This window comes from Gekko japonicus, unplaced genomic scaffold (genome assembly GCF_001447785.1).
Source record: "Gekko japonicus isolate JY-2015 unplaced genomic scaffold, Gekko_japonicus_V1.1 scaffold219, whole genome shotgun sequence".
NCBI lineage: Eukaryota > Metazoa > Chordata > Lepidosauria > Squamata > Gekkonidae > Gekko > Gekko japonicus.
Window position 1 is genome coordinate 1,089,247 of NW_015165241.1, and position 26,468 is coordinate 1,115,714.

Below are 26,468 nucleotides of genomic sequence, written 5' to 3' on the forward strand. Positions count from 1 at the left end.
ATTGCAAAATTCAGACTTAAACTGAAGAAAATCGGGAAAACCATGAGGCCATTCAGGTTTGACCTAGATCACATCCCTGATGAATATACAGTAGAGGTGAAGAATAGATTCAAGGGTCTGGATTTGATAGATAGAGTGCCTGAAGAACTATGGACAGAGGTTCGTGACATCGTACAGGAGGCAGCAATCACCACCATACCAAAGAAAAAGAAATGCAAGAAAGCAAAATGGCTTTCTGATGAGGCTTTACAAATAGCAGAGGAAAGAAGGAAAGCGAAAGGCAAAGGCGAAAAGGAAAGATTTACCCAACTGAACGCAGATTTCCAGAGAACAGCAAGGAGAGATAAGGAGGCCTTCCTGAATGAACAGTGCAAAGTAATAGAAGAAAACAATAGAATGGGAAGGACTAGAGATCTCTTCAAGAAAATTGGAGAAATCAAGGGAGCGTTCCATGCAAAGCTGGCCATGATAAAGGACAAAAACGGTAGGGACCTAACAGAAGCAGAAGAGATTAGGAAAAGATGGCAAGAATACACAGAAGAACTATACAAGAAAGACCTCAATGTCCTTGACAAACACGACGGTATAATCACTGACCTTGAGCCAGACATCCTGGAATGTGAAGTTAAATGGGCCTTAGAAAGCATTACTAACAACAAAGCTAGTGGAGGTGATGGTATTCCAGCTGAGCTATTCAAAGTCTTAGAAGATGATGCTGTTAAAGTGCTGCACTCCATTTGCCAGCAAATTTGGAAAACGCAACAGTGGCCACAGGATTGGAAAAGATCAGTATACATTCCAATCCCAAAGAAGGGCAACGCCAAGGAATGTTCAAACTATCGCACAATTGCACTCATATCACACGCTAGCAAGGTCATGCTCAAGATCCTACAAGCTAGGCTTCAACAGTACGTGGATAGAGAACTACCAGAAGTACAAGCTGGGTTTCGAAGAGGTAGAGGAACTAGAGATCAAATTGCCAACATTCGCTGGATTATGGAGAAAGCAAGAGAGTACCAGAAAAATATCTACTTCTGCTTCATTGACTATGCTAAAGCTTTTGACTGTGTGGATCACAACAAACTATGGCAGGTCCTTAAAGAGATGGGAGTACCAGACCACCTCACATGTCTCTTGAGAAACCTGTATAAGGGCCAAGAAGCGACAGTTAGAACCGGATACGGAACAACTGATTGGTTCAGCATAGGAAAAGGAGTACGACAAGGATGTATACTGTCACCTTGCTTATTTAATATATATGCAGAGTACATCATGCGAAATGCTGGCCTGGATGAATCACAAGCGGGAATTAAGATTGCTGGGGAAAAGATCAACAACCTCAGATATGCAGATGATACCACTCTAATGGCTGAAAGTGAAAAGGATCTAAAGAGCCTCTTGCTCAGAGTAAAAGAGGAGAGCGCAAAAGTGGGCTTGAAGCTCAACATCAAAAAAACTAAGATCATGGCATCCGGCCCCATCACTCCTTGGCAAATAGAAGGGGAAGTCGTGGAAGTAGTGACAGACTTCACGTTCCTGGGATCCCAGATCACCGCAGACTGTGACTGCAGCCATGAAATTAAAAGACGCCTGCTCCTTGGGAGGAAAGCGATGGCGAACCTAAACAGCATGATAAAAAGTAGAGACATCACCCTGCCAACAAAAGTCCGCATGGTCAAAGCAATGGTATTCCCAGTAGTCATGTATGGCTGCGAGAGCTGGACTATAAGGAAGGCCGAGCGCCGAAGAATAGATTCTTTTGAACTATGGTGCTGGAGAAGACTCTTGAGAGTCCCTTGGACTGCAAGAAGAACAAATCAGTCAATGCCCCACTGCTGGACCTCCTGATGGCCTCTGGTATTTTTGGCCGCTGTGTGACACAGAGTGTTGGACTGGATGGGCCACTGGCCTGATCCAACATTGGCTTCTCTTATGTTCAAGGAGTATCCTGTCCCATTTAATGAGTACGGAACCAGTACACGCTCATTGAGATAATGTACTTCACAGGGTTATTGTGAGGATAAAATGGTGGAGAGGAGAACCATGTAAACTGCTTTGGGTCCCCATTGGGGAGAAAGGTGAGGTACAAATGAATTGAATAAATAATAAATAAATATCACCTGTCAGGCTTTTGTGGGAGTCTCACCACTTTTAGCCACATGCGCAAAGGAGAGCCACCAAGTAATTAAAGGAACACACCATGTATGAGGAAAAGACTGATGGAATCTTGAATGTTCAATACTGGGGGAAAGAAAACAATGGCCGGATTACTTGTCACAGATGTTTTTAAAGCCCTACTTCATAGAGGGGAGGGCAATTTGAAAATACTTTCGGCTGGATAAGAGGAAATGTTCTTGAGTTGTCCAGAAAGAGGAGATGCCTGAATGAATTTTGTTTTACAAACACTGAAGAAAAAAAGGGGAGAGGGAACTCAACCCAAAATATAACTGAGAGGATCAAGCTAACATATAAATTATATTTAAAAATACAAATATTTATTAGGGTGTACACAAAACTAAAATATACATACGGTTAAAAGAAATATTCTTTATGACACACATCCAGTTGACTTGACTACTACCTTTGATGGAAGTGACACACATCCTGACGAATGGGATATTCTCTACCAGAATAATTTGGAGAATTTGCACAGCTACTACCTATGGCTCACTATACAAACTTGTAGCAAATGCAAAGCATATAAGAAAGCAACATCTGTTCATATATATGTACAAAACTCTTTAAGCATGTATTTCTGGATGTGTGTCATTGCAAAATAAAGAATATTGACCACTGAGGAAGGCCAAAAGGGGCCAAAATGCGTATGGTCCTTAGGTCATAAGTTTTACCCATCAATTGGATATGTATAACTATCAGCTTTGATTATATAAGTCTGATATTTAGACTATTCCTTTTAACCGTTAGTATGTTTTAGTTTTGTGTACACCCTAATAAATATTTGTAATTTTAATATAATATATATGTTAGCTTGACCCTCTGAATTTTGTTTTACTTCATGCCAGTTCACATGGTCCAATACTTCTTCATGCAGTACCTCCTGCAGGCAAAGCTAACAATGGTAGGAAGGACGAAACTTGTAACCTGCTACCTGTCGCCATGCACAACCACAGCAACCTTACCTGGTACTGACTTTTGCACTCAAGTCTTTGCTATCAAGCTTCCTAGATTCCCACAAATCACTGAAGCTCCATCCCATTATGGGCCAGGTCATATCAGGCATTCTCTAGATAATCCTGTTTCTGTGGTCTGGTCAGGATGCTTTGTGCACATGAGAATATGGTGGCTTGGATCATCCCTCAGGCTTATTTACAAGATCAGAAAGCCTTGGTAAGTGGCTTTCAGAGAGGGAAAAAACAGACCCCCACATTAAGGTGATTAGTCCTACAGAGCCGGGCAGGTCCTAAATAAATATGAATGAGTGGTATATTAGTTGCAAGAATAGCAACATAGATACGGGCTCTGTAGCCTCAGGTACCCCAAACATCATCCATTCTGTTTTCTTCTTCACTTCAGAGCCCCGGAGTTATGTGGAGTCTGTGGCTCGTACAGCAGTAACAGGCGATGGCGGCAGCACTAATGGGAAGCCTCAGGCAGCCCCAGCTCCACAGCTTTACGACTCGGGGACACCACTGAGGGATGGATCCTTCGCCAACTCCTTCACTTCCTCAAGCCCTGTTGCTGCTAGCAGCCCCCTGCACAGCCCTGATGGGTAAGAAAGGGCAGCTGTAAAGCAGTGGGCCCACCAGGGAATTGATTGGTGCTCTTAGCGATGCAAGATTTTGTGATCGTATCAAGTGGTACTGTAGCATTTTACTTATCTTCTAAAGCTCTTCACCTGATGCACCATGTAAGGGAGGCTATGTAAGCTGTGTGATCACTCTATTCTTGATTGTATTTTGGGCATCTACTGATTAGTCCTGCAAGTAAAGGTAAAGGTTTTCCTTGCTCGAAAACTAGTTGGATCAGACTCTAGGGGGCGGTGCTCATCTCTGTTTCCAAGCCGAAGAGCCAGGGTTGTCCAAAGACTTCTCCGTGGTCATGTGACCGGCATGACTAAATGCTGAGGCACAGGAAACGTTGTTACCTTTCCACCGAAGTGGTACCTATTTATCTACTTGCAATTTCTTGTTTTTGAACTGCTTGGTTGGCAGGAGCTGGGGCCAGAGACGGGAGCTCACTCCGTCATACAGCACTCGGGTCTCGAACTGCCGAACTAACGACCTTCAGGTCTGCAGTTCAGCGTCTTAACCTCTGAGCCACCACAGCCCCTTAGTCCTGCAAGTAGACCTTCACAATTGCAAGTCTAGTTCATTTCTCTGTCCTTTCCTTGTACTGTCCTTGGTACTTTACAGGGCTTTGGTTAAACTGTTGCTCAGTTGCCTAGGACAGTGTATGACACCATAACTTTGGTAGTATTACTGTTTTCCTTACTCTTCTAATTATCATTGTTCCTCAAAAGAGTACTTTTATTTGATCCTGTTCTGCATTGCCACACAGCATTTAGCCACCAGTCCAACATAGGATAGTTTTACAAATGTTACCAGCCAGAGTACCTGTTCTTAATAGGTTTGTGGATGGAGGTAAATGTTGATATGCTTGACAACATCCTGACATGCACCTATGAATGTTTGTCCAGACACAAAAAACACATTCCTGGCTTACTGGGAAATACTTTACCATCCAAACTGTTTACGTTTATAGAGTCAAATGCTGGATTGCAAATTGAGAAGTTTTCCAAAGTCAAACCAGCTACCTTTTAGGATATGACTCAAGCCCTCTCAATATTTATTGAGGTTATGAACATAAAACGAACATTCTTAGGAGCAAATAGATACAGTCACGTATCTGAGTGGAGATCAAAAACAGAAGTCTGGATATAGCCCTTAATAGTTCTAAGGTCACTGTGACTTAGGCTCATTGAAGAATTTGTGGGAACCAAAAACTTTAGGTAACAGGTTTAGATAGATGTGTTCTACTTTGATGAAGTCTGACAAGTGCTGTTCTCTCCAGTTGTACATAATACTGTACAGGGCTAATGAATTCTCACCTCTTCCATTCCTTCTTTCAGGATCTCTGTATGTAGCTACCCTTCGGAGAAAAGTACTCACAGAATGGCCATGTATCCGCCCTCAGCTGAGTCCAGCTTCCAATCCACCAACCTTTCTCAGGCGCCATCAGTGCACAGCAGCTACCAAAATACCTCTTCTTCAAGTCAGGGTCTCCCAGTCTACGCGAGTGCTGACTTTCCTGAAGGCCAAGCCAGCTCTCAGCAAGATAGCTATCCAAGTCCTCAACCTCAAGTCAATGTGGTTGGAGTCACACATGGAAGCCCCCAGTCACTCCATAGAACAAATACTCCCCCGAGCCCAAGTTTGGGGCGAAGAGCTGTTAACACCAACATGGTGGCCACCCCTGGAAGCCCAAGTATGAACAGGCAGTTAATGGGTACCCATGGCAACCTTATTGCAACACCTGGGAGCCCAAGCCTTACTCGGCACCAGCCTATAATAGGAGGCACCACATCCACAGTCTCTGGGAGTCCCAGCTTGGATCAACACATTATATATGGGTACCCAACCCCAGAGGAGAAGCGCCCAACACTGTCTCGCCAAAGCAGTGCCTCAGGTTTCCAAGCCCCCTCTACCCCATCTTTCCCTGTCTCTCCAGCATATTACCATGGAATTAGCAACCCACACACCTCTTCCCCTGATTCAGCAGTATATAGGCAGGGCAGCCCCACCCCTCCTCAACCAGTGCTCCCAGAGAAGAGGAGGATGTCGTCGGGGGATCGGTCAAACAGCCTGCCTAACTATTCTACAGTTAATGGCAAGACCTCTTCGCCCATCTCCAGTGGCATGTCTAGTCCCAACAGTGGGAGCAGCATGGCCTTTCATCACACCCTGCCAGATTTCTCCAAGTTCTCAATGTCAGGTAAAACCTCACTTGATGTAACCTTTCATTTGGGTAGAAGTGATTTATAATGATTTTTTTTTAAGCACAGGGTATGTAGGGTATACCTTCTTCCTGTCTCTTCTGCCTGATTGGTGAGGCTTTGATCACGGTGACCACTTTCCTCCCTTTGAGCCTTCTAGCCCTCTGACTGCTCTGGAAAAAGCTTGCACACAGGGCATTTTTGCTGGGAAAAGAGGTGCCAGTACTCTCAAGGGGGAAATGAAGGAGAAACACATGGGATGCTTTGAAACAATATTATTTTCATGCGCTATGGACTTACCTCAGCTTTAAAGCCGTTTCCAAACTTTAGACTTGCCACCAACTTCCTCAGTTCTGAATCCACTTCTGCCCACCCTCCGGGGACTCCCCCTTCTTCCACCTGACACCCTGCTACACCTTCTTGAGTACTTGTTCTTGATCATTCAAGGCTGTCGCTTTAGTCTGTAGGATCCTCTCTTGCACACTCCCTGCCTCAATCCCTCCACTTTGGTGTAGTGGTTAAGTGCGCGGACTCTAATCTGGGAGAACCGGGTTTGATTCCCCACTCCTCCACTTGCACCTGGCTGGATGGCCTTGGGCAAGCCGTAGCTCTGATAAGAGCTGTCCTTGAAAAAGAGCAGTTTGTGTCAGAGCCCTCTCAGCCCCACCTACCTCACAGGGTGTCTGTTGTGGGGAGGGGAAGGGAAAGGAGTTTGTAAGCCGCTCTGAGACTCCCTTGGGTAGTGAAGGGCAGGGTATAAATCCAATCTCTTATTCTTCGTTATCTAGGTGGTTTCATTCAGAAGTACTTGTCTGCTCTCAAAGCTTCTTTTCCATCTGCCGCCCTCCTTGCAGGGGTCTCCTTTCTTGCCGCGGGCCTCAGCTTGCAAGGCTTTTGATGACAGGATGTTCTCGAGGTCATTCATTCAAAGGGTCACTAAAGTCAGAAGTGACTTGACTGCACTTAACACACACACCTTTCTTGCATAAATGTATCTCCAGGGTTTGTGTCTCCAGGGTTCTTCCACTCAGGGTCCACACAGCAAGCTCTTACAGCCTTTGCATACACCCGTTTGTAGGGTCCTCCCTTCCCTCGAAGTTCTGCCTTTTCTAGGGATTTCTGGTGTTCTCCTCCCACAGGTTTCTTGTTTACCTCCAAAATGTCTTTTGCTAGACAGGCATGCACTGAACCTCCCACTTTCCTCCCTAGTGCTCTCCCCCAAAACACTGTTGCAGACCAAAGGGAAATCAACTCTCTCTGGTACTCACCACCTCCTTCGCCCATCAGGGGCCCTTTCACAACCAATTTTCTCACTTCCATCCCGAAGGACTTCTCAGCTCTACTTCAGCCACCCCCTTCTCCCTCCTCACTCTGGACTTCCTCCTCCCTCAGGTCCTCCTCATGTCCAGCCATTTTCACTGCTCCAGGGATTCCCTCGCATGCAACCACAACAGCCTCTGCAAAACCACACTGTGAAACATGCACTTCTGAAGAAGCAAGCAGTGACACGCAAAAGCTTCTACCCTGCCACAAATTTTGTTAGTCTTTAAGGTGCTCCTGGACCCTGGCTCTTTTTTATTGCTGCAGACTAATGCAGCTTGATCTACCTTCCTCACAGAGCTCAGCTTTCAAGCCCTTAGTTCTTTGCCATGACATCTTCTATCAAATGGGTCCCCAGGATAAACATCCTTCTCCTTTTTCTTCCATTCCAAATTAAAAATTATCCTTTTTGTTCTCCTAACTGCTTTGCATGAGCCCTGCTCCAAAGAAGGGTATCTAAAGGGCTGTCTCCCCCTTGGCATGTCTCTGTGACTCCAAACTGCCCCAGCTTCGATGTTCTGCCACAGCATCCTCCATCAAGCAAGTATACCAACCTGAAACTCCTCCCTTCTCCCCACTCCTCCACCCAGGGACTCTTCTCTCAAGGCCCATTCATGCTAACTTTCCCTGCTCTGTGCCGCTTCTTTCACTCCCTCTCATGGTGTCTGCCTAGTGAAAATCCTCTATATGTGCTATAGCCCTAGCCTGCAAAGACTTCTGCTAGGCTATTAGCCCTTCAGATTTCACAAAACTGGTTTGTTTTTGCTATATCAGACTAACACAGCTCCCCTGGCCAGGGACAGGCAGGGCTGGGTGGGCTCCACTTGGCTTCTGTCAGGCAAGGGGGGTCCACAGCTGGAGTGTCCCAGGGGCGTGGGCGGGGGAGCCATTTTCAGCAGCGAGAGTGACTAGTGGAAGTTTGGCACTTTATAGCCTCGGCTCCTCGGAAACCATCTCCGCACAATGCTTCTGCCCCTCCCTCATGCGTGCCTGCCTTACGAATATGCTGATAGGGAGGGGAGGGGCCTAAGACCTGGGGAATGAGGAGGAAGAGGAGGAAGAGAAGGTGCACGGCCAATAAGGGGCTCCCCTTTCTGCAGGGAAGGTGCACACTCATTAGCTAAGGTGTGGTAGACCAAAGTGTAGAATAGAACCTGCTCTGCCTTGTGACATGGGGAAGAGAAGGTTACAATGGCAGTGGTGTCGGCTGTCTCTGGAATGTGGCAGTGGTTGCTGCTCATCCTGAGGGGCCTCATAAGAACATAAGAACATAAGAGATGCCAATGTTGGATCAGGCCAAAGGCCCATCCAGTCCAACACTCTGTGTCACACAGTGGCCAGAAATACCAGGTGCCATCAGGAGGTCCACCAGTGGGGCCAGGACATTAGAAGCCTCGAGTCACCTCAGGAGGAGTTGAAGAGGTGCCAGAATGCTATTCCAGTGCATTCCAACAGAAAAAAAGCCCTGTTTGCACATATTGTATTCTGGGGTGTATTCACACCTCAAGGACAAATTCCTTTGTATTGGGATGTAAAAGTTCATACAAAAATGTTTGTGGTGAAGGAACCATTGTGTTTGGCAATACTAAAGCATTCAGAGTTTGAAAACACACTCAGACATGAAGCAGAATCTTTCTTTCACATAGATTCCCCCCTCGCCTTTGGCAAACTGAATACTTCAGAGCGGTATGGTTGCTTTACAAAGCTTTTTAAAAATGTGAAGCTCTGTTTGTCACCTAAGATCGACAGCTAATATAAACATTCATAAATATTAAATAAAAACATCTACAGTTAATAATGTGTAACAGTATTATATCTTAGGGTGTTTTTTCTTTACCTCACAAGTGTTTCTCTCTGTGAGGTAAATATTTTTCAGGTTATCAGACAAGGTCATCAAGTTGTCCCGAAGAGCTGTATCCCTCCAGAGCACTTCAAAATAGTTCCTTGGACTCGTCTTAAACACACTAGATATTTTTTAACCCCAATATGTTAAATGGGCTTGGGGTGCAAAAATACCCCAATAGCCAAATGCCTAATTGGATTTAATTGGACCCCAGGTGTTTGTTTACAGAAAGCAAACTGTTAAGTGGAAAGTGACTGTTCTTTGGTGATATTGTTTACTACTGTACAGGTAGCGACAGTAGCCAGTCGTCTATGCATTCTGCCAACAAAAATGCAGGCAGGACAGGAAGCGCATGTAAAGCTTAGACAGACAGCTAGAGAAAATTGGACTTGACTATAAATGCTGTAAATAAATAAATGTATCCTACATGCATCTCTGTCCTGGTACACCAAGCTTTCCCCATTCCCTGGGAAACTAGAAATTACTGGTACTACCAATGCCTCCCGAATCTGTTTATAGATTTTACAGTCAAAAATTACACTCCTATCCCCACATGGGCATAGGAATTCTTCTAAAGGTGTCTTCTTATATTTGCCTTTCAGTACTGCAGTAGGCAGCACATCATATCTTAGCAGAGTGAAAGCCCTCCTATAATTGGGATTCTCTAAACTGTTAACATAAGGCACCAATAAGTGCCTAATTAAGGTGTTCAAATCAATTATATCACTTTTCAATCTATTCAGATCGTGTTGTCTTTCAACATTTAGAATCCTTTGTTTTACCACAGACCTCACTTGATCCTGATGCATAGACAATAGATACTGTTATTTGCTTATTCTACTCCATAACTAGGATAATGTGATTGGATATATGTTTTTTTTTATTGTAAGCATGTTCAATGTTTCTTAATCTGGAATAAAAAGAGTCATTAATTTAGTGGGGGCCTAGAAGGAGTTCTGGGAGAAGGACAATGCTTTGGAAATCTTCCCTCAAATCTCCTCCTCCATTGATTAAATTTGGAATAAAAGTATGCCATCTTGGGGGTACCCTGTAAGATATCCCTTCCCTGAGTATCTCATCTTATGTTTGTTGTTTCCATGTCTCTTAGACAGCAGCCCTGAGACCCGAGCGAACGTGAAGTTTGTCCAGGATACCTCCAAGTACTGGTATAAACCAGAGATCTCCAGAGAACAAGGTGAGTTTCTTTCTTAGCAGAAAAGGGTGGTTTAGTGAAGAGTTCTTGGCAAACAAAAGTTCAGCTTTAGACGCTGTGGATGAAGACAATCACTAAATCTGCAAGAAAACACCTAATTCTACCAGAACATTATGACAGATTAATGGCAGATTGTGGGCTTCCATTGCTAGCCTTGATTCAGACCGTGGGTTTGCAGTATCTGTTGTGTAGCTACAGATAATCATTTTACTGCACATCACCACTTTTTCCATAACCCTGCTTTTTATTGATTGATTTTAGAGCATTTATAATTCACCTTTCTCAAAAAGATTCAGAATGTACATATGACCAAGCTATTCCAGGATGAGAAAGTTCACCACAGTATAGTATGGTTTCTGTATGGCATTACTAGTGGGCAGAATCCCTTCCCTTTGTGCTCTGGAGATTACCTGGAGTAACAAGACCAATCTTTTGGCCACCTTAATTCATTGGTAACCTACTGCAGGCTCTGGATAGATGTTTGCATTGGATCCCCAGGCCCTGGTGGTTGGCACAATGATTTTCATTCCTCTGACAGAAAAGTATTATTTCCATTCTATTTTTAGATGCTTTCTGTACATTTAAAAATAATTTTCTTGGTCTTACCTCACCATCCTGGTACTCTTCTTTAGACCAAATAGTCTTGGTTCTTTCAACCGTTTTCTCTTAGAACTTGCATTCTAAAAGCTTGACCTTCATTGTTTAACTCCTCTGAACCATAACAGGTTTGACAGCATTAAAAATAGAGTACAGTTAAGTAGCTTAATCTTTTGAAGAACAGATCCTTTAATCTGTAAGCCTGTTGGATCCCCAAGCATCGAGAATAAATCCACGTTTTCAAGAAAAGCAAAATTTATTTCAAAGCGTTGAAGACATACTCAAACACGTTCTTTGTTAGAACTGGGGATACACAGTTAGGTCAAGCATAATAAAGGAACTTCAAATAGATACAGATCCAATGGAGAGCTTTCCCGCTGGCGGGCTAATGAAACGGTTGCGCGCCCAGTACGTGGGAACCAGGCAGAACATCAGACAAAACACAGGTGCAGTACTCATGGGAAAAGCAATAGGCAAGCATTACAGCATCTTCTCCCCCACACAACCTCCAGCAGTTATCTTGTGCATTCCAACGCAGGAGCAGGATGATAGAAACCAAGCCGGGTGTAACAGGGAAAGGATATGTACACAGAGGTCACAGAAAACAGAATGGCAGCTTGCTGACATACTGCCCCCCTTAAAATACACTTACAACACACCTCCCGGCCTGGGCGGGAGACCTCCCGGGCTGGGCGGGAGACCTCCCGGTTTGTCCGGGAACCTTCTGTGGAAACTACGGATCAGGTAAGGGGCCCGAATATCCCCTTCTTCCACCCATTCGCGGTGCTGGGGACCGAAATCAACCCATTCGATAAGGTACCAGAGTTTACCACGTTTCAATTTACAATCAAGGATATCAGCGATCTCAAAATGTTCATCCCCTTCCAAAATGACAGGTGGAGGAGGAGTAACTGCTGGTCTCCAGGGAGACGGGCCAGGATCCTTCTTCAACAGGCTCATGTGAAAAACAGAATGCAGAGCACGTAAATTCTTAGGCAAAACAACATCAACCGCCACATCATTTATGACTTTACGCACTTTGAATGGACCAATGAACTTCCACCCCAATTTCCTGCTAGGCCGCAGCATCTTAATGTTCTTGGTCGAGACATACACAAGATCCCCAGGTTTCAGATCAAACCCCACCACCCTACCCTTGTCTGCCTGGGTCTTGTAAGCAGCCTTGGCTGCGTCAAGTGTTTGGCATAGCAGAGGCCATGCTTTTTGCAAGGACATACACCAGGTATCAGCATCCCCCACAGGACGTTGGCCCATCCCCTCCAGGAAAGGGAGGGGGGGCTGTCGTAACCAGAGACAGCTTTATAAGGAGACATGCCCGTGGAGCTATGGACAGTATTGTTATAACAATATTCAGCAAGAGGCAACAATTCACACCAATCATTCTGTTGATAATTAGTAAAACAACGAAGATATTGCTCCAGGGTCTGATTAACTCGTTCCGTTTGTCCGTCAGTTTCAGGATGATACGCGCTGCTGAGCCCTTGTTCCACCCCTAAAATGGAAAGAAGTTCCCTCCAAAACTTAGAAACAAATTGGGTCCCCCTGTCAGAAATTAATTTAGCAGGTAATTGATGAATTTTCACCACGTGAGACATAAACGATTTCGCCAACCTCTGAGCTGTAGGCAAGGAAGGAAAAGGCACAAAATGAGCTTGCTTAGAAAATAAATCAACAACCACCCAAATAACAGTGTTCCCTTTGCTCGCAGGGAGGTCAGTAATAAAGTCCATGGACACCACTTCCCACGGTCTCGATGGGGTAGGGAGTGGCTGCAGAAGACCAGGAGGCTTGCCCACTCTGGGTTTAGTCAAGGCACAGGTTTGGCAGGACCGAACAAAAGTCAAGAGGTCTTTGCGCATCTGTGGCCACCAGAACTGTCTGCGGATGAGTTGCAGAGATTTAACAAAACTCCAATGCCCTGCCAGTTTCGAACCGTGAGCAGACTCCATCACCTCCCTCCTCATTGAAATAGGCACATACAGTTTGTCTCCAGAATAAATCAGACCTTCAGGGCTACGGACACAATCTGGCAACGCTTTCAGGGAGGCATCATCATCAGCAGTAAAAGCAGACATATATTTCTGGACCCAGCCCCCCCCCCCCCAGGGAAAAGGGAAGGCGAAGTTTCATCAGAACGCGGAATGGATCGCGCTTGCGCACGGGTGACCACAGCCCCCCCCAGGTGGGAGGGGGAAAAAACAGAGTCCATGATGATCTCACGCTGACTGTCATGTTGTGGGAGGCGTGAGAGCGCGTCAGCCAGGGAATTAGCCGTCCCAGGGAAATGACGAAGAGTGAATCGAAACTTAGCAAAGAAGTCCGCCCAACGAAGTTGTTTAGCGTTGAGAGAACGGGGGGATTTCAGCATTTCCAGATTTTTATGGTCAGTCCAGACTTCAAATGGCAGTTGCGCCCCCTCCAACCACTGCCTCCAAGTGGAGAGAGCCAGCCGGATCGCTGATGCCTCCTTCTCCCAAATCCCCCAGTTTCGTTCAGCGTCAGAAAACTTTTTAGACACAAATGCGAGGGGGTGTAAACGACCATCTTCCCCTTCTTGCAAAATAGCGGCCCCCATTGCCACATCCGAGGCATCAGTTTGGACAATGAATTTTTTAGTTTCATCAGGGCGCGCCAGCACTGGCTCAGAGGTGAACATCAGTTTAAGTTTCTCAAAAGCCTCTGCGCAAGCAGGGGACCATTTAAGCGGGGCGCCTGGTTTCGTAGCATCAAAACCCTTCCCCTTGGTCTTTAGCAAATCAGTCAGAGGAAGGGCAATTTGAGCGAAATTCTGGATGAAATTTCTGTAAAAATTGGCAAATCCGAGGAACATTTGCAATTGTTTGCGGGTCCTGGGGGGTTCCCAGTCAAGTACAGCCTGTATTTTAGCAGGGTCCATTTCCACCTTCCCCCCAGAGATGCGATAACCCAAAAAGTCAATGCATGTCTTGTGGAATTCACATTTTGACAGCTTTGCAAACAGGTGGTGTTCATAAAGTCGCTTAAGGACCTGGCGCACCAATTTAATATGCGACGGGAGGTCCTGAGAGTACAGCAACACGTCATCAAGGTAAAGGACCACTCCTTTGAACAAGAACTCATGTAGGACCTCATTGATTAGGTTCATGAAGACCCCCGGAGCCCCTTGAAGCCCGAAGGGCATAACGAGGTACTCAAACTGCCCCAAAGGGGTATTAAATGCAGTCTTACTTTCATCCCCCTCCCGAATGCGCACACGGAAATATGCATCTCGGAGGTCAAGTTTCGAGAAGATTTTGCCCTTGGTGGCCTCAGCTACCAAGTCCTTGATTAGCGGGAGGGGGTAAGCATTGGACAAAGAAACAGCGTTCAGACCCCTATAATCAGTGCACAATCTAAGCCCCCCGTCTTTCTTCTTTCGGAAAAGTACAGGCGCGGCGAAAGGGGAGGAAGCCGGGCGAATGAAACCTCGGGCTAGGTTTTTATCAATAAAGTTCCGCAGTTCAACTTTCTCAGCCGGCCCCATCGCATAGATTTTACCTTTAGGTAATTTACAGTCAGGCAAAAGTTCAATAGCACAGTCAGTAGAGCGATGGGGGGGCAATTCGTTAGCTTCATCTTCGCCAAACACTTTCGCCAAGTCTCTATACTCTCGAGGCAAAGAAGCTAACTCTTCCGGCTGCAAAGCGCCGCAGGGGAACTGTGCGGTCGGCTGGTCCCCCCACGAGTCCAACCAGCAGTGATCTACACATTTAGCCGACACAAATTTGACAACCCCTTCTTCCCACAAGATGTAAGGGTCATGGGTAAACAACCAGGGACTCCCCAGTACTAAGTCAAACTGCGATTTAGGGGTAACAATGAAGGATCTGGATTCCCAATGATCGCCAGCCCCCAACCGCAAAGCCATAGTCTCGTGTGTACAAGGTTCCATGGGTGCCCCATCCATTTGGGTAAAAATGATGGGAGACTTCAAGGGGACTATCCCCGCTTCCAGTGCCAATAACACTCTAGGGCTGATGAGATCCCTCCCACACCCAGAATCAATCAACGCTCTCACCCTAACGTGGGTCCCCAGGAGCGGATTCATTAACGAGACAGTCACGAAAAACAGGGAAGGGGTTTCTCTCACCACCTTGGGCGCAGCATTAGAATGGCCTTGTCGTTTTGCGCCTCTCACAACAGGCCGTTGTCGTTTTCCGCCGTTTCAGGCACCACCTCTTCTTCTGACTCGGCAGCAGACGGTTCGATTCCCTCCGGGCCTTGGGCCGCCTGCAGAGCTTTGGAGAAACGCGGTTTAGCCATCCCCTTCTGCCTCGTCAGTGGCGTCTTAGGGCTCGGAGTAGGCGGCTTGTCTTTTACCTGACGGCTGCCACAATCCACAGCGAAATGCCCCTTCTCCCCGCACTTGAGACAGAGCCCCATCTTCATACGTAGTTCTCGTGCCGATTCCGACAGGCGTTGAGTCTTGGGTCTGGAGGCACTGGCAGCGGCGGGTCTGTTGGTCGTAGCAGCCAAGTCGAGTTTGATGGTGGTGAGCCGATCCTCTGCATTTTCAGCTTCCTGGGTCCAGGCCATCAGGGAGACAGGATTGACAGTCTTCAGAACCGTTTCTCGGATGTCTGCGTTGAGTCCCAATCGATACATCTCAGCCAATATATGATCAGGGTAGTCTCGGAGCTTTGCTGCTTGCTTGTGGAATTCCAGAGTGTACTCGCGAACCGACTTCTTGTTCTGGCGGTAGGTGCGGAGAAACGCTTTAGCTCTTTGGCTCGCGTTGACATCTTCAAACCTCGCCCGCAGCGCCCACATGAATGCTCGCAAATTCAAAAGTTCCGGACCGCGGTCATTGTGCAGTCCAACATACCATGTGGCGGCGTCTCCTTTCAGTCTCGCCGAGATGACATCAATAAGGCCAGCTTCATTTCGGAACAGGTGTCGGCTCTCTTCTACGAATTTATGCACTCTCACCGTGAAGAAAGCGAGTTCATCTGGGTTGCCGTCAAAGGTAGCCTCCAGTAGATCTTTGGGTCTGGGCCGTGGAGGCCTTACCAACGGTCCCAGCTGACCCGGAACTCCCCTGAGAGGGAGACCCGGACCAACCGGTGGCCCCGCTGGCATTGGCCTCATCGGCGGCGGCAGACCCGGCACCGGCGGACCCCCCGGCATCGGCTGTTGCACAGGCCCTTGCTGAGGCGGTCCCGCCGGCGGCTGTGTATCCCCAGTTCTAACAATATGTTGGATCCCCAAGCATCGAGAATAAATCCACGTTTTCAAGAAAAGCAAAATTTATTTCAAAGCGTTGAAGACATACTCAAACACGTTCTTTGTTAGAACTGGGGATACACAGTTAGGTCAAGCATAATAAAGGAAATTCAAACAGATACAGATCCAATGAATAGCATTCCCGCTGGCGGGCTAATGAAACGGTTGCGCGCCCAGTCCATGGGAACCAGGCAGAACATCAGACAAAACACAGGTGCAGGACTCATGAGAAAAGCAATAGGCAAGCATTACAGCATCTTCTCCCCCACACAACCTCCAGCAGTTATCTTGTGCATTCCAACGCAGGAGCAGGATGATAGAAAACAAGCCGGGTGCAACAGGGAAAGGATATGTACACAGAGGTCACAGAAAACAGAATGGCAGCTTGCTGACATACTGCCCCCCTTAAAATACACTTACAACACACCTCCCGGGTCGGGCGGGAGATCTCCCGGGCTGGGCGGGAGACCTCCCGGTTTGTCCGGGAACCTCTTGTGGAAACTACGGATCAGGTAAGGGGCCCGAATATCCCCTTCTTCCACCCATTCGCGGTGCTGAGATTTCCCTCAATTCCGCTCATGATCTTGTCAGATTCGGAACGATAGGAAAAGGCAGTTCTAACAATATGTTGGATCCCCAAGCATCGAGAATAAATCCACGTTTTCAAGAAAAGCAAAATTTATTTCAAAGCGTTGAAGACATACTCAAACACGTTCTTTGTTAGAACTGGGGATACACAGTTAGGTCAAGCATAATAAAGGAACTTCAAATAGATACACTGTGTCAGGTTAATCAGTGGCAAGTTCTAGCCCGTGGCTATTTTAAGTCATGATGTTTGTATTCAAGGTTGTTTTGGTACTGCCTGATTCTGGACTAGATTATAAAAAACATGTTTTAATTTCTGTTGTTAGTTACTTAGAGTCTTCTTTGCAGAGAAAAAAACAGACTATATTTTTGCAATATATTAAATAATAAATAAATAGAGAGATCAAGTGGGTAACTGCAATTGTGACAGGAAAAGCACTGTGTCTAGAGCAGTGTGGAATTTCAAGCATTCTGATACATTTTTTTTCCTCTCATCCAAGGACTATACGGTTTATTGTCTTGTATACACTACCCCTTTCTCCTTACCTTTGTATTTCCCCACCACCTAGAAGAAGCAGTGCAGCCTCACTACTGAAAAATTATATTAGGGGAGTCCACAACAGATACAAAGCAAAGCAAAATATTTATTTTATGAGGCCAAAGGCCATTACAGTACAAAATATAATGTGGAAGATCCTCTGGGACCAAGGCTTAACAAATACATAGATGAGCAGAAGTCAGTGTTTTTGTATAGTGACCTGCTATAATAGAAGAAGGCATACTTTGAAATCGCAAAAATATTACATCTATTCTAAGATTGGGGGAAGTAATGTTAGACAGATAAGAAGCTCTGCCATGATCATTTTTAGACAATTTGAACCAGGGAGAAAATCTAGAGTGAGAGATTGTATTTCTGTCTAACATAGCGTTAATCTTAAAGATAAAATCTCTTATATTGAAGGGGGCACCCCAACAGTCATCTACTAGGGAATAACAGTAAACAATACTGTTGAAGACAGCTACACAGGTAGCATCCAAGTGCAGTAGTACAATGCTTTACCTTAAAAGCAGACTTATAGAAAGATTGTTTAGCTTTCTCCAGAATCTGCATAGGCCAACATGTGTGTGCACTCTAACTGAGGGTAATCCAAGTTCACCCTGCAATAAAGCTGCAGGAGTTCCATGAGGCAAAGCTAAAATTCTCTTTAAAAAGAGATTTTGAATAGGTTTCAGGGTCGTGATTCATTGCCACCCCAGATCTCTGTACCATATAGGAAATGTGGAATTGCCATAGTATGGAACAATTTCAAAGCTGGCTCAATCAAAAATCCTCCTTTCAAACTGTAAAATTTCAAGATGGCACCTGTGGTTCTCAAAACTAAAGATCTTTGTGGTTTCCAAGTGTGCTTTTCATGAGAGGGTTTTACTACAGGTCACCCTGAGATATTCAAAGGTTTTGCATTGTTCAGTGGAATTACCATCTGGCCACTTTTTTTTAATAAACACTTTATTGGAGTTTTATAGCAATCATCTGGCCACTGTTTATTAAAAAAAAACACTTTATTGGAGTTTTATTGCAAATAATCCACAATTTTTACAGAAGTAAAGAATAGAAAACCTTGAACCTTCATACTAGATACTACTATAAAAGCATATTAGCAAAGCCAATACAATACTTAGAATCATGTTCAAAAGTTATAACTTTTACAAAAACCTGTGCAATATTTTAACAAAATACAAAGTTGAGTGTCACACTACAGTGAATTAATCTACCTGAACAATAATTTAGAATATGTAATTTATAATTTTCATAACCATTTATGAAGTTGAAGACCATTCAGATGGGATAAATTGTTGTTGGGACAAAAAGTCCATAACTGGGTACCATTTTGCAGTGAATGTGGAATGTAATGACGAGTGAGCATTAGAACCTATTTGAGCTGAGACAGAGTCCATAAAGTAATGAGACCACAATTTCCTATACCATACCTCAATATTTGGTGATTTTGCATCCTTCCAGTATGATGCTATAGCAGTCTTGGCAGCATCCAACATGACTTCAATAGTGGATCTATGTGGGCGGCAAGATAAATCTTTGGGCCAAGAATTCAAAAATAGAGTTTCAGGTGTAAGAGGGATCGATATTGAAGTGACTTTTTAAAGTACTGAGATTACCTCCATCCAAAAATGTTTAATTTTCTCACAGCACCACCAACAATGAGCAAAATTCCCAATTTGATGGCACCCTTTCCAACAATAAGGTGAGTTCGCCATCTGGCCACTTAAGCCTTCAAAGCCTCTACCCTGGTCTTGGCAAAATTAATGTTTAAAGCATCCTTACAGAAATTATCCAATTTGTGCAAAATCCTTTTTAATCCAATACACATCAAGGGGACAAATACCATACCATCTGTCCTCAGTTAAAGCCCACCTTGGTTCTAGCAAAAATACCTGCATGAAGCTCCCATAACAGGAACAATAAGTGTTTGTCCATATTAGTGCCTGCTAATTTCATCCACAGTCAATTCCCAGTTGACAAAATGCAGTAAACATGGACTTAGAGGGACTCTTAATACTTAGTTGGACCAGCTGATAACAAGTCATGCAATAGTCAATAATACCTAATCCTTTCCTAAACCCTGTTCTGGATAGATAACGTGATTGAAAGTCTCCCCATCCTCCAAACTGCGCTCCAACAATTTGCTATATACAGAGGTCAATTCGGGGGGGATCGCGGGGGATCGCAGTTCCCCCGGGTGAGGTGCGGGGGGCGGGGCACACGACGAAGCCCCGCCCCCTTCTTCCGGCCGCCCCCTGCTTCCAGCCTCATTCTGTTGCAGAAGGAGGAAGAAGCAGGAGGGTAAGTTGGCGTCCTCCCCCTCTGCCTGGCTGAGGCCACTCCACGTGGCCTCCGCAAGGACTCCCAGCCCCATCCAGGAGCTTCCCCGAGGTAGCTGTGTTAGTCTGTTGCTGCAAAGTAGTCCAAGAGTTCAAATAGCACCTTTAAGACTAACAAATAGCACCTTTAAGACTAACCTTTAAGACTAAGACTGAGGGGTGGGTGTGGCCTTATGACACACTTCCAGTGATGGCAGGGGGTGTGGCCTTATGACACACTTCTGGTGATGTCAGGGGGTGTGGCATATGCTAATGAGTTATGCTAATGAGTTCCCCTAGCTCTTTTTCTACGAAACGACCCCTGGCTATATAGTTTAGTGGCTATGTATGGGCAAAACAGGTGACCACCAGTCAGAAAAATGCCTATACATCTCTGGGGGGATCAACTTACCCCCAAAAAAGAGAAGCAATAAAAGAAAGACTTACCAAAAGAAAGAGAAGCAATAAGACCTGTTTTCAACTCTGAGACAGGGGAGCAATGAGGTAAAGAGAAAATGTTAAACAAATGGAGCCTATGCCAAAGGCTCAAGGTCCAAGATAGTAGAGATACCAAATACCTGGCTATAGTGTGTATGCAGGTCTCTCTGCAACAGACACAGTAACTCCCAGGGGTCATTTCATAGATAAAGAGGTGCAGGAGCTCATTAGCATAACTTATTAGCATAACTTGTTTGCATATGCCACACCCCCTGACATCACTGGAAGTGTGTCAGAAGGGAACACCCACCACTCAGGCTCCATTGGACTGTTTTGGATTGCTAGCTGTTGTGGGGGGGGGCGCACAGATCTGTCCTCACAGAGGAGGGGAGCTTGTACCTGAAGGCGGGGGGGGGGGCTCTGCAACTTACCTGGTTACTTTTTGCTCCTTGTAGCCTGACTGAGGGCTGCTGGGAGCAGGGGGCGGGGCTTGCTGCATGTGCCCACCCCCTGGGTTCCTTACTGCCGGAGCTCTGCTCCTGTGCGCTCCCGCAGGAAATTACCCCTGGTAACTCCACATTTTAGAGCTCTCTGTTGATCTGTGGGATGTGTATAGGGCTGAGATGCATTAAGTGGGAAAGGGTGGAGCTTACTGTGAATGTATTTATTTATTTTTGGGATTTATATCCCGCCCTACAAAGTCTATAGAACTGTGCTGTATTAGAACCCTTTTTAAAGTCATCAGAGTTATTTTCTGCATTGATTTAAGTCTGCGAGGATGTAAATATATAATGGCATGCCAATACGAGTGTGCTGTACCATTATAGGATATTGAGGTCTAGAGATGTTGCAAACAAACTGGCCGTGAGTGCTGCTTTAAGTCACTCATTACTGATGGATAATTTATGTCTGTCCCTGGCCCATCCTTATGAGACTGCTTATCAGGCAGGCATGGGTGATGCCTTTAAAAAACTTTGTTTATATCTCTGTTGACAGCTATTCCTCTCACCCAGCCAACAGCTGAGGCACTTCGCGTCACAATGCTGCAGATCCATCCTTAATCCAAGAACATGTCCCTTCATTTCCTCATATCTCCCCTTGTGAGGGTAGTGTGACAGTTGTTGAATGGAGTTTAACCTTCAGATCAGACTCTCAGAGGAAGGGACATTCTTCTCCCACCTATAGTTTCATTTGCCATAGTAGTCATAGAAGGACTCTCACATTAAAATACACAGCGGATGAGAAAATGTAACTAAAGGGGTGGATTTGGCTGGTGTTTTCTTTGTTGTTTGCCCATGATTTTGCTAATGTTTGAACTCCCTCATTCTCCATCCAAATGTTGTTTTTTACTGCTGATATAATTTCTCCAGAAGTGTTGTGTGGGAGGGTCATGGTGGAGCTTCCTAGGAGAAAATTAAGTCATATTTAGAGGAATAAACTGAGGTGACTGCAATTTAAGCGGAATATCTTAAATTTAAGCTCTTAATTTAATAATTTAAGAAGAATAGCTGTCTGCCATGACAGCTTCACTCATCTGAGCAGGGCCTTTTGCAAGTACCAACCTGCAAATGGGCAAAATCAACAACTGCCCACATGTGTGCTCTCTCTGTTGTATCTCTTAGAATGGCCTGCCTGAGGAGGTCAGGAAAGCTCCCAGTCTCCTGGCTTTCCACAAATTATGCAATACTGAATTATTTAAGAGGGCTTTTCTGCGCAGTTAATAGGGTTGCAGTGTACAAAATGGCTCAGAAATTTGCTTAGATAAATGATGAGGGACTGTGGTCTATACTGCTGTGTACAGCTTATTGTAAACAGTGTTCCCTCTACGCTGAGTTAGTGTGAGCTAGCTCACAGTTTTTTAGCCTCCGGCTCACACATTATTGTCTTAGCTCAAGAAGGATGGCTCCAGAGCAAACTAACTTATGCAGCAGTCAATTCACCTGCTCACAACTTTAATGCCAGTAGCTCACAAAGTAGAATTTTTGCTCACAGGGCTCCGTAGCTTAGAGGGAACATTGATTTTAAGTAGGATCCAATCTATGTAATTTCTGTTCTACTTAATGCTTCACGATGCGTAAAGCTTACTTCATGTTTCAGTCCTTTCTGCTGGTTCCAGACTTCTAAAATCTAAATGCATTGGTTACTGACTGTTCCATTTGTTGATTGCATTGACTCAGGCTGAGTTCAGACTGGCCGTTTGCCCCGAGACAGGCACGTGCCAGAGATGTTTCACAAACAGATTAAAGGGGTCGTTCACACAGGCACATCTGTCAGGCGTTCCCCAGCACTCAGCCCGGCTTGTAGCGCTTGCCTCCTGAGTTTAAAAAGTACCTGGTGAAAGTGGTAGCAAACCGTGGAGAGCGCGGTCATCCCGCACCAACAAAGTGTGAATGCCGAAAACCGCAATTACAAAAAAGAAAGCCACGCCTAACAGCCACGCCTCCGCCAGGGGTGGGCCAACAGTGTGAACACTCTCTTGCACCTCCTCCCTGGTATGCTCCCGCATCAGTCGGTGCAGTGTCACCGGGAAAACCCAGAACAGTTTGTGCCAGATCTTTTTGCCACGACTCCCTCGCGCTTCAGACTGCCAGTCTGACCTCAGCCTCACTATGGGTGATCCGTCTTGAGTCCCTGTGAGAAAAATGGACTATAAATAACATGAACAAACACCCTCAAATCTGTGGATACTTAAATCAAGAGATTGGAGAATTGAGCACAAAAGACAGACCGTTACATAAACCCGTAAAAGCCCCAGGTTTGCTGGAAAATCTGAAATTTGAAAAAAAGGAAAGGAAAAAGAAAAAAACACATTGAGGTGTTCAAAACTCCAACAATAATAGAAACAGTACCTGCAGCTTTAAGAAACAAATGTCCTCAGTGAACATTGCTAGGGAACCAGAACAGCATTGCCAGGCTTCAAACAGAAGTTTCTGTCAGTAAAAAGGCAGGCGGAGGAGGCAGGGCCTTTTTCGGGACTGGAGGAAGATTTGTTGGGTGCTGGCCTGGCAGCAACCACTGAGCAACTCGCTACCTCCTAACTTGCCCAACTTTCCCAGGTGCATCTGCTTGCTGCTGTTCAACATCAGTCACCACACAAAAGCTAGTGTGGGGCAGAGGTTAGCGTTCCATAATAGATCTGGAAGACCCAGGATGGACTCCTCACTGCACAATGGAAGCCAGGTGAATTAGGGCCAGTTACGCTTTCTCACAGGGTTGTTGTGAGAATAGAATGGAGGAGAGGAGAATGACGTAAACTGCTTAGAGTACCCATTGGGGAGAAAGGCAGGATATAAAATGAAGTAAATATGAAGTAAAATGAAGCTGAAGATCCGGGTTAGTTTGCGCATGGAAAGGGGAGAAAGAAGAAGGTGAAATATGGGGCATATGGGGGGAAGTGAAATACTGCCTTGCAAGTCCACTGTGCAACTGGGCCTGGAGGCCAGCAATGAGCAACTGGGCTATAATTTTTTCCAGGCAGAGGCTACAAGGGGAAGTGAAGGAGGGAAAGCTGAAAGTGGGGGGGGGGGTGGATAAAGATAGGGTGGAAAGGAGAGTAGGAAGCAAGAAAAGGAGAGGCTATGGGGCTTTCAAGGAAGAAAAAGAGAACATAGTATGGGATGGGGAAATGAGATACCCCCAGTAAATCCCCCCCCACAAACATAAATGCTGACTACTCACCATATTTATAGAGGGCACCTTAAAATACAATAAAATAGTGCTCTTGTTTCAGCCACTTAACATAGTATCTTATTATTGTGATAGTATTATACTATATGATATTTAATCAAATAAATACATTAAAACATGTGTAAAGGGAAAACAAGGAAGAGACATGCAAGATTATACTAGATGAGGCACACCAGCTGTGGATACCTTAAAAGTACATCAGGTACATAAAACAACTGGAGGATTTCTTTAAAGGACCAGAGGCAAAAATAGAAATCAGTCCTTCAAGGAAGCAAGTTCCACACTGTGGGATCTGCCAAGACAAAGTAGCCTGGCAGCCTAAGGTGTGTTGATAAGGGTGGGGCATGTAGATGTTTCAGATATGTTTGGAGGCTACAGCCTTTGGGGGCATCATTTAGGTACTAAAGCCCTGAGATGTTCTAAGGCCCCATTCACACGCGGAAGTAGCTGCAGGAGAGCCACAGGTGGTGGGCGGATTATTCGGGCGTGATCACACCACCACATCTGGCAAGTGGAGCACACCCGCGGCCAACCTGTGGCTTCCCTCTGAAAACCCGGAGTAAAAAACTACCTGCTTTGATGTAGCATCTTCCAGTTAATGCACGGCGCGGGCCCATAAACATCATGGCAGCATAGCTGACACAGGCGTCTGATTGGAGACGTGCTGGTAGCCCATTGCATCCAGCAGCCGTCTGTGTTGGGCGCATGCGCACGAATGCGGTCCTGCTGTGTTTCTGCTGTGTTGCCTCGCTGGTCTGATCGGCTGCTGACAGCCAGAGGATGGAGCCGTGGGGGAACGTGAGATCGCGCTCTTGCGCTTCTTTTTTCTCCGCAGCTAAAAACCTCCGCCCCCTGCGGATTATCCGGCCCATGTGACTGGGGCCTAAGTCAACCTTGCCAGAATGAAGTTTTGAATCAGTGATTTTGTTTTCATTCAGACAGCTTTCAAATGACTTCATTTTTTGTTTTTCATATGTTTATATATGGAAAAATACAGTATTTTAATGGCAGGCTTTTTATTAGAAAATTTTCACCCACTCTGCCCTGGCTTCAGTGCTGTTGGGAAGCAGGCTTTTCTCTGATCTTTCTCAACATTACATTGCTCCAAAGTTTGGGGAAAGTTTGCAGTAAAGACTGGATTTTCCTACCTACATGGTATCCATCTTCACTGACCCTGTCACCGTGGGAGCCATTTCTTCCTCCCCTACCATGGAATTTGGGTTTTTTAAAAAAAATAAAATAACCCAGCACTAGAATATTGCTATATTGCTATACCATTGTAACAATAGGCGTAATTGACTTCCCAGCTTTCTTTCTTTTTTTTTAAAGTAAGTCTCTAGGGCTGATTTCACACTAGAACTGCCTCGATGTTGCGCCGCTGTTTGCCCCGATATTATTGGTCGATTTCACACCCGAAGCTGCAGGGCTGCATTTTGACTTGCAGCTTCGCCAGATTTCTCCCGCAGTTTCGTGATCCTGTTTTTTGAGGATCACGAAACTGCGGAGGAAATCGGGCGAAGCCGTGGGTCAAATGCAGCCCCACGGCTTTGGGTGTGAAATTGAACAATAGTATCGGGGCAAACGGCGGTGCAACATCGAGGCAGCTCTAGTGCGAAATCAGCCTAGGTTCTTCCTTTAGAGAGATACAAGGGGAAAGATATCACTAAAGACTTTTTAAAAATGAAAGCTGGGAATTCATAGAACTGGTTACACCTGTTGTTGTAATGGTATGTTAATATTAAAATATTCTAGTGCTGATTTTTTTAAAAACACTGCAGTAGCCATGGTGGCCCAGGGAAGGAGCTGGCCACTGCTGGGGGACCAGGTAGGGGAAAACTGCCACGTGGAAGGTCCATTGCCACTGCAGTTTGCCTGCAGCCATATCAGCAATGGCTCTCTCTCCACACCAGCCCCTCTCCCTGTGGAAACCACCTGAGTCTGACTAGCTTTTCAAAGAGTCTTTCATTCTGTGTCCTGGGCCCTGTCTCTGAACACAAAATGAATAGGAGGCTGGCCATTAGCTTCTCTAACATACATTTACTGTGGATGAACAGATGATCAGATCTACTCATCAGGATCGGAATGGTCTTTTCTTTTTTGCCATATGTCTGCATGACGTTTGGTGAAGGGTTAGGAGCACGAACTCTACTCTGGGAGAACCAGGTTTGATTCCCCACTCCTCCACATGCTGCTGCTGGTGTGACCTTGGGTCAGTCACAAGTTCTTACAGAGCTGTTCTCTCACAAGCAGTTCTCGAAATAGCTCTCTCAGTCCCACCTACCTCACAGGGTGTCTGTTGTGGGGAGGGGAAGGGAAAGGAGACTGTAAGCCGCTCTGAGACGCCTTCAGGCAGTGAATGGTGGGGTATAAATCCAATTAGTTCATAGGCTCAGAAATGGGCCGTAGAAGTCCATAAAGGCCTTTAGATCCTGGCATGTTCTTGATGCCATTGGAAGCAAGATAGAGCCTAGAGTTCTTGGGGTTTGCTGTGTCCCCCCCGACCCACTGATTCTGCCCCTTGGCTGACTCCATGAGGAGATGTCCTTTTTATGACTCTGGTTGCAAAAACCGTAAGAAGTAATAAATAAATTAAATGGGTCAGTTCCAACTCAGACAGAGAGGTCTGCCCAGCACTGCCAAGAGGCTGAGAAATCCAGGGTATAAAATGACTTTCTGAGGTTGGCGAATTGGAT

The 26,468-nt window shown here is 45.5% G+C and overlaps 1 protein-coding gene across 1 annotated transcript in view; it reads left to right on the plus strand.

The window, feature by feature from the left end:
• Nucleotides 1-26,468, plus strand: part of TNS1 (tensin 1) — a 432,414-nt gene that overhangs the window by 395,042 nt on the left and 10,904 nt on the right. The window contains exons 23-25 of the mRNA XM_015410026.1: nucleotides 3,535-3,730; nucleotides 5,090-5,952; nucleotides 10,225-10,311. Of these exons, the coding sequence (XP_015265512.1) occupies nucleotides 3,535-3,730; nucleotides 5,090-5,952; nucleotides 10,225-10,311 (1,146 nt within the window). The remainder of the gene's footprint in view (nucleotides 1-3,534; nucleotides 3,731-5,089; nucleotides 5,953-10,224; nucleotides 10,312-26,468) is intronic.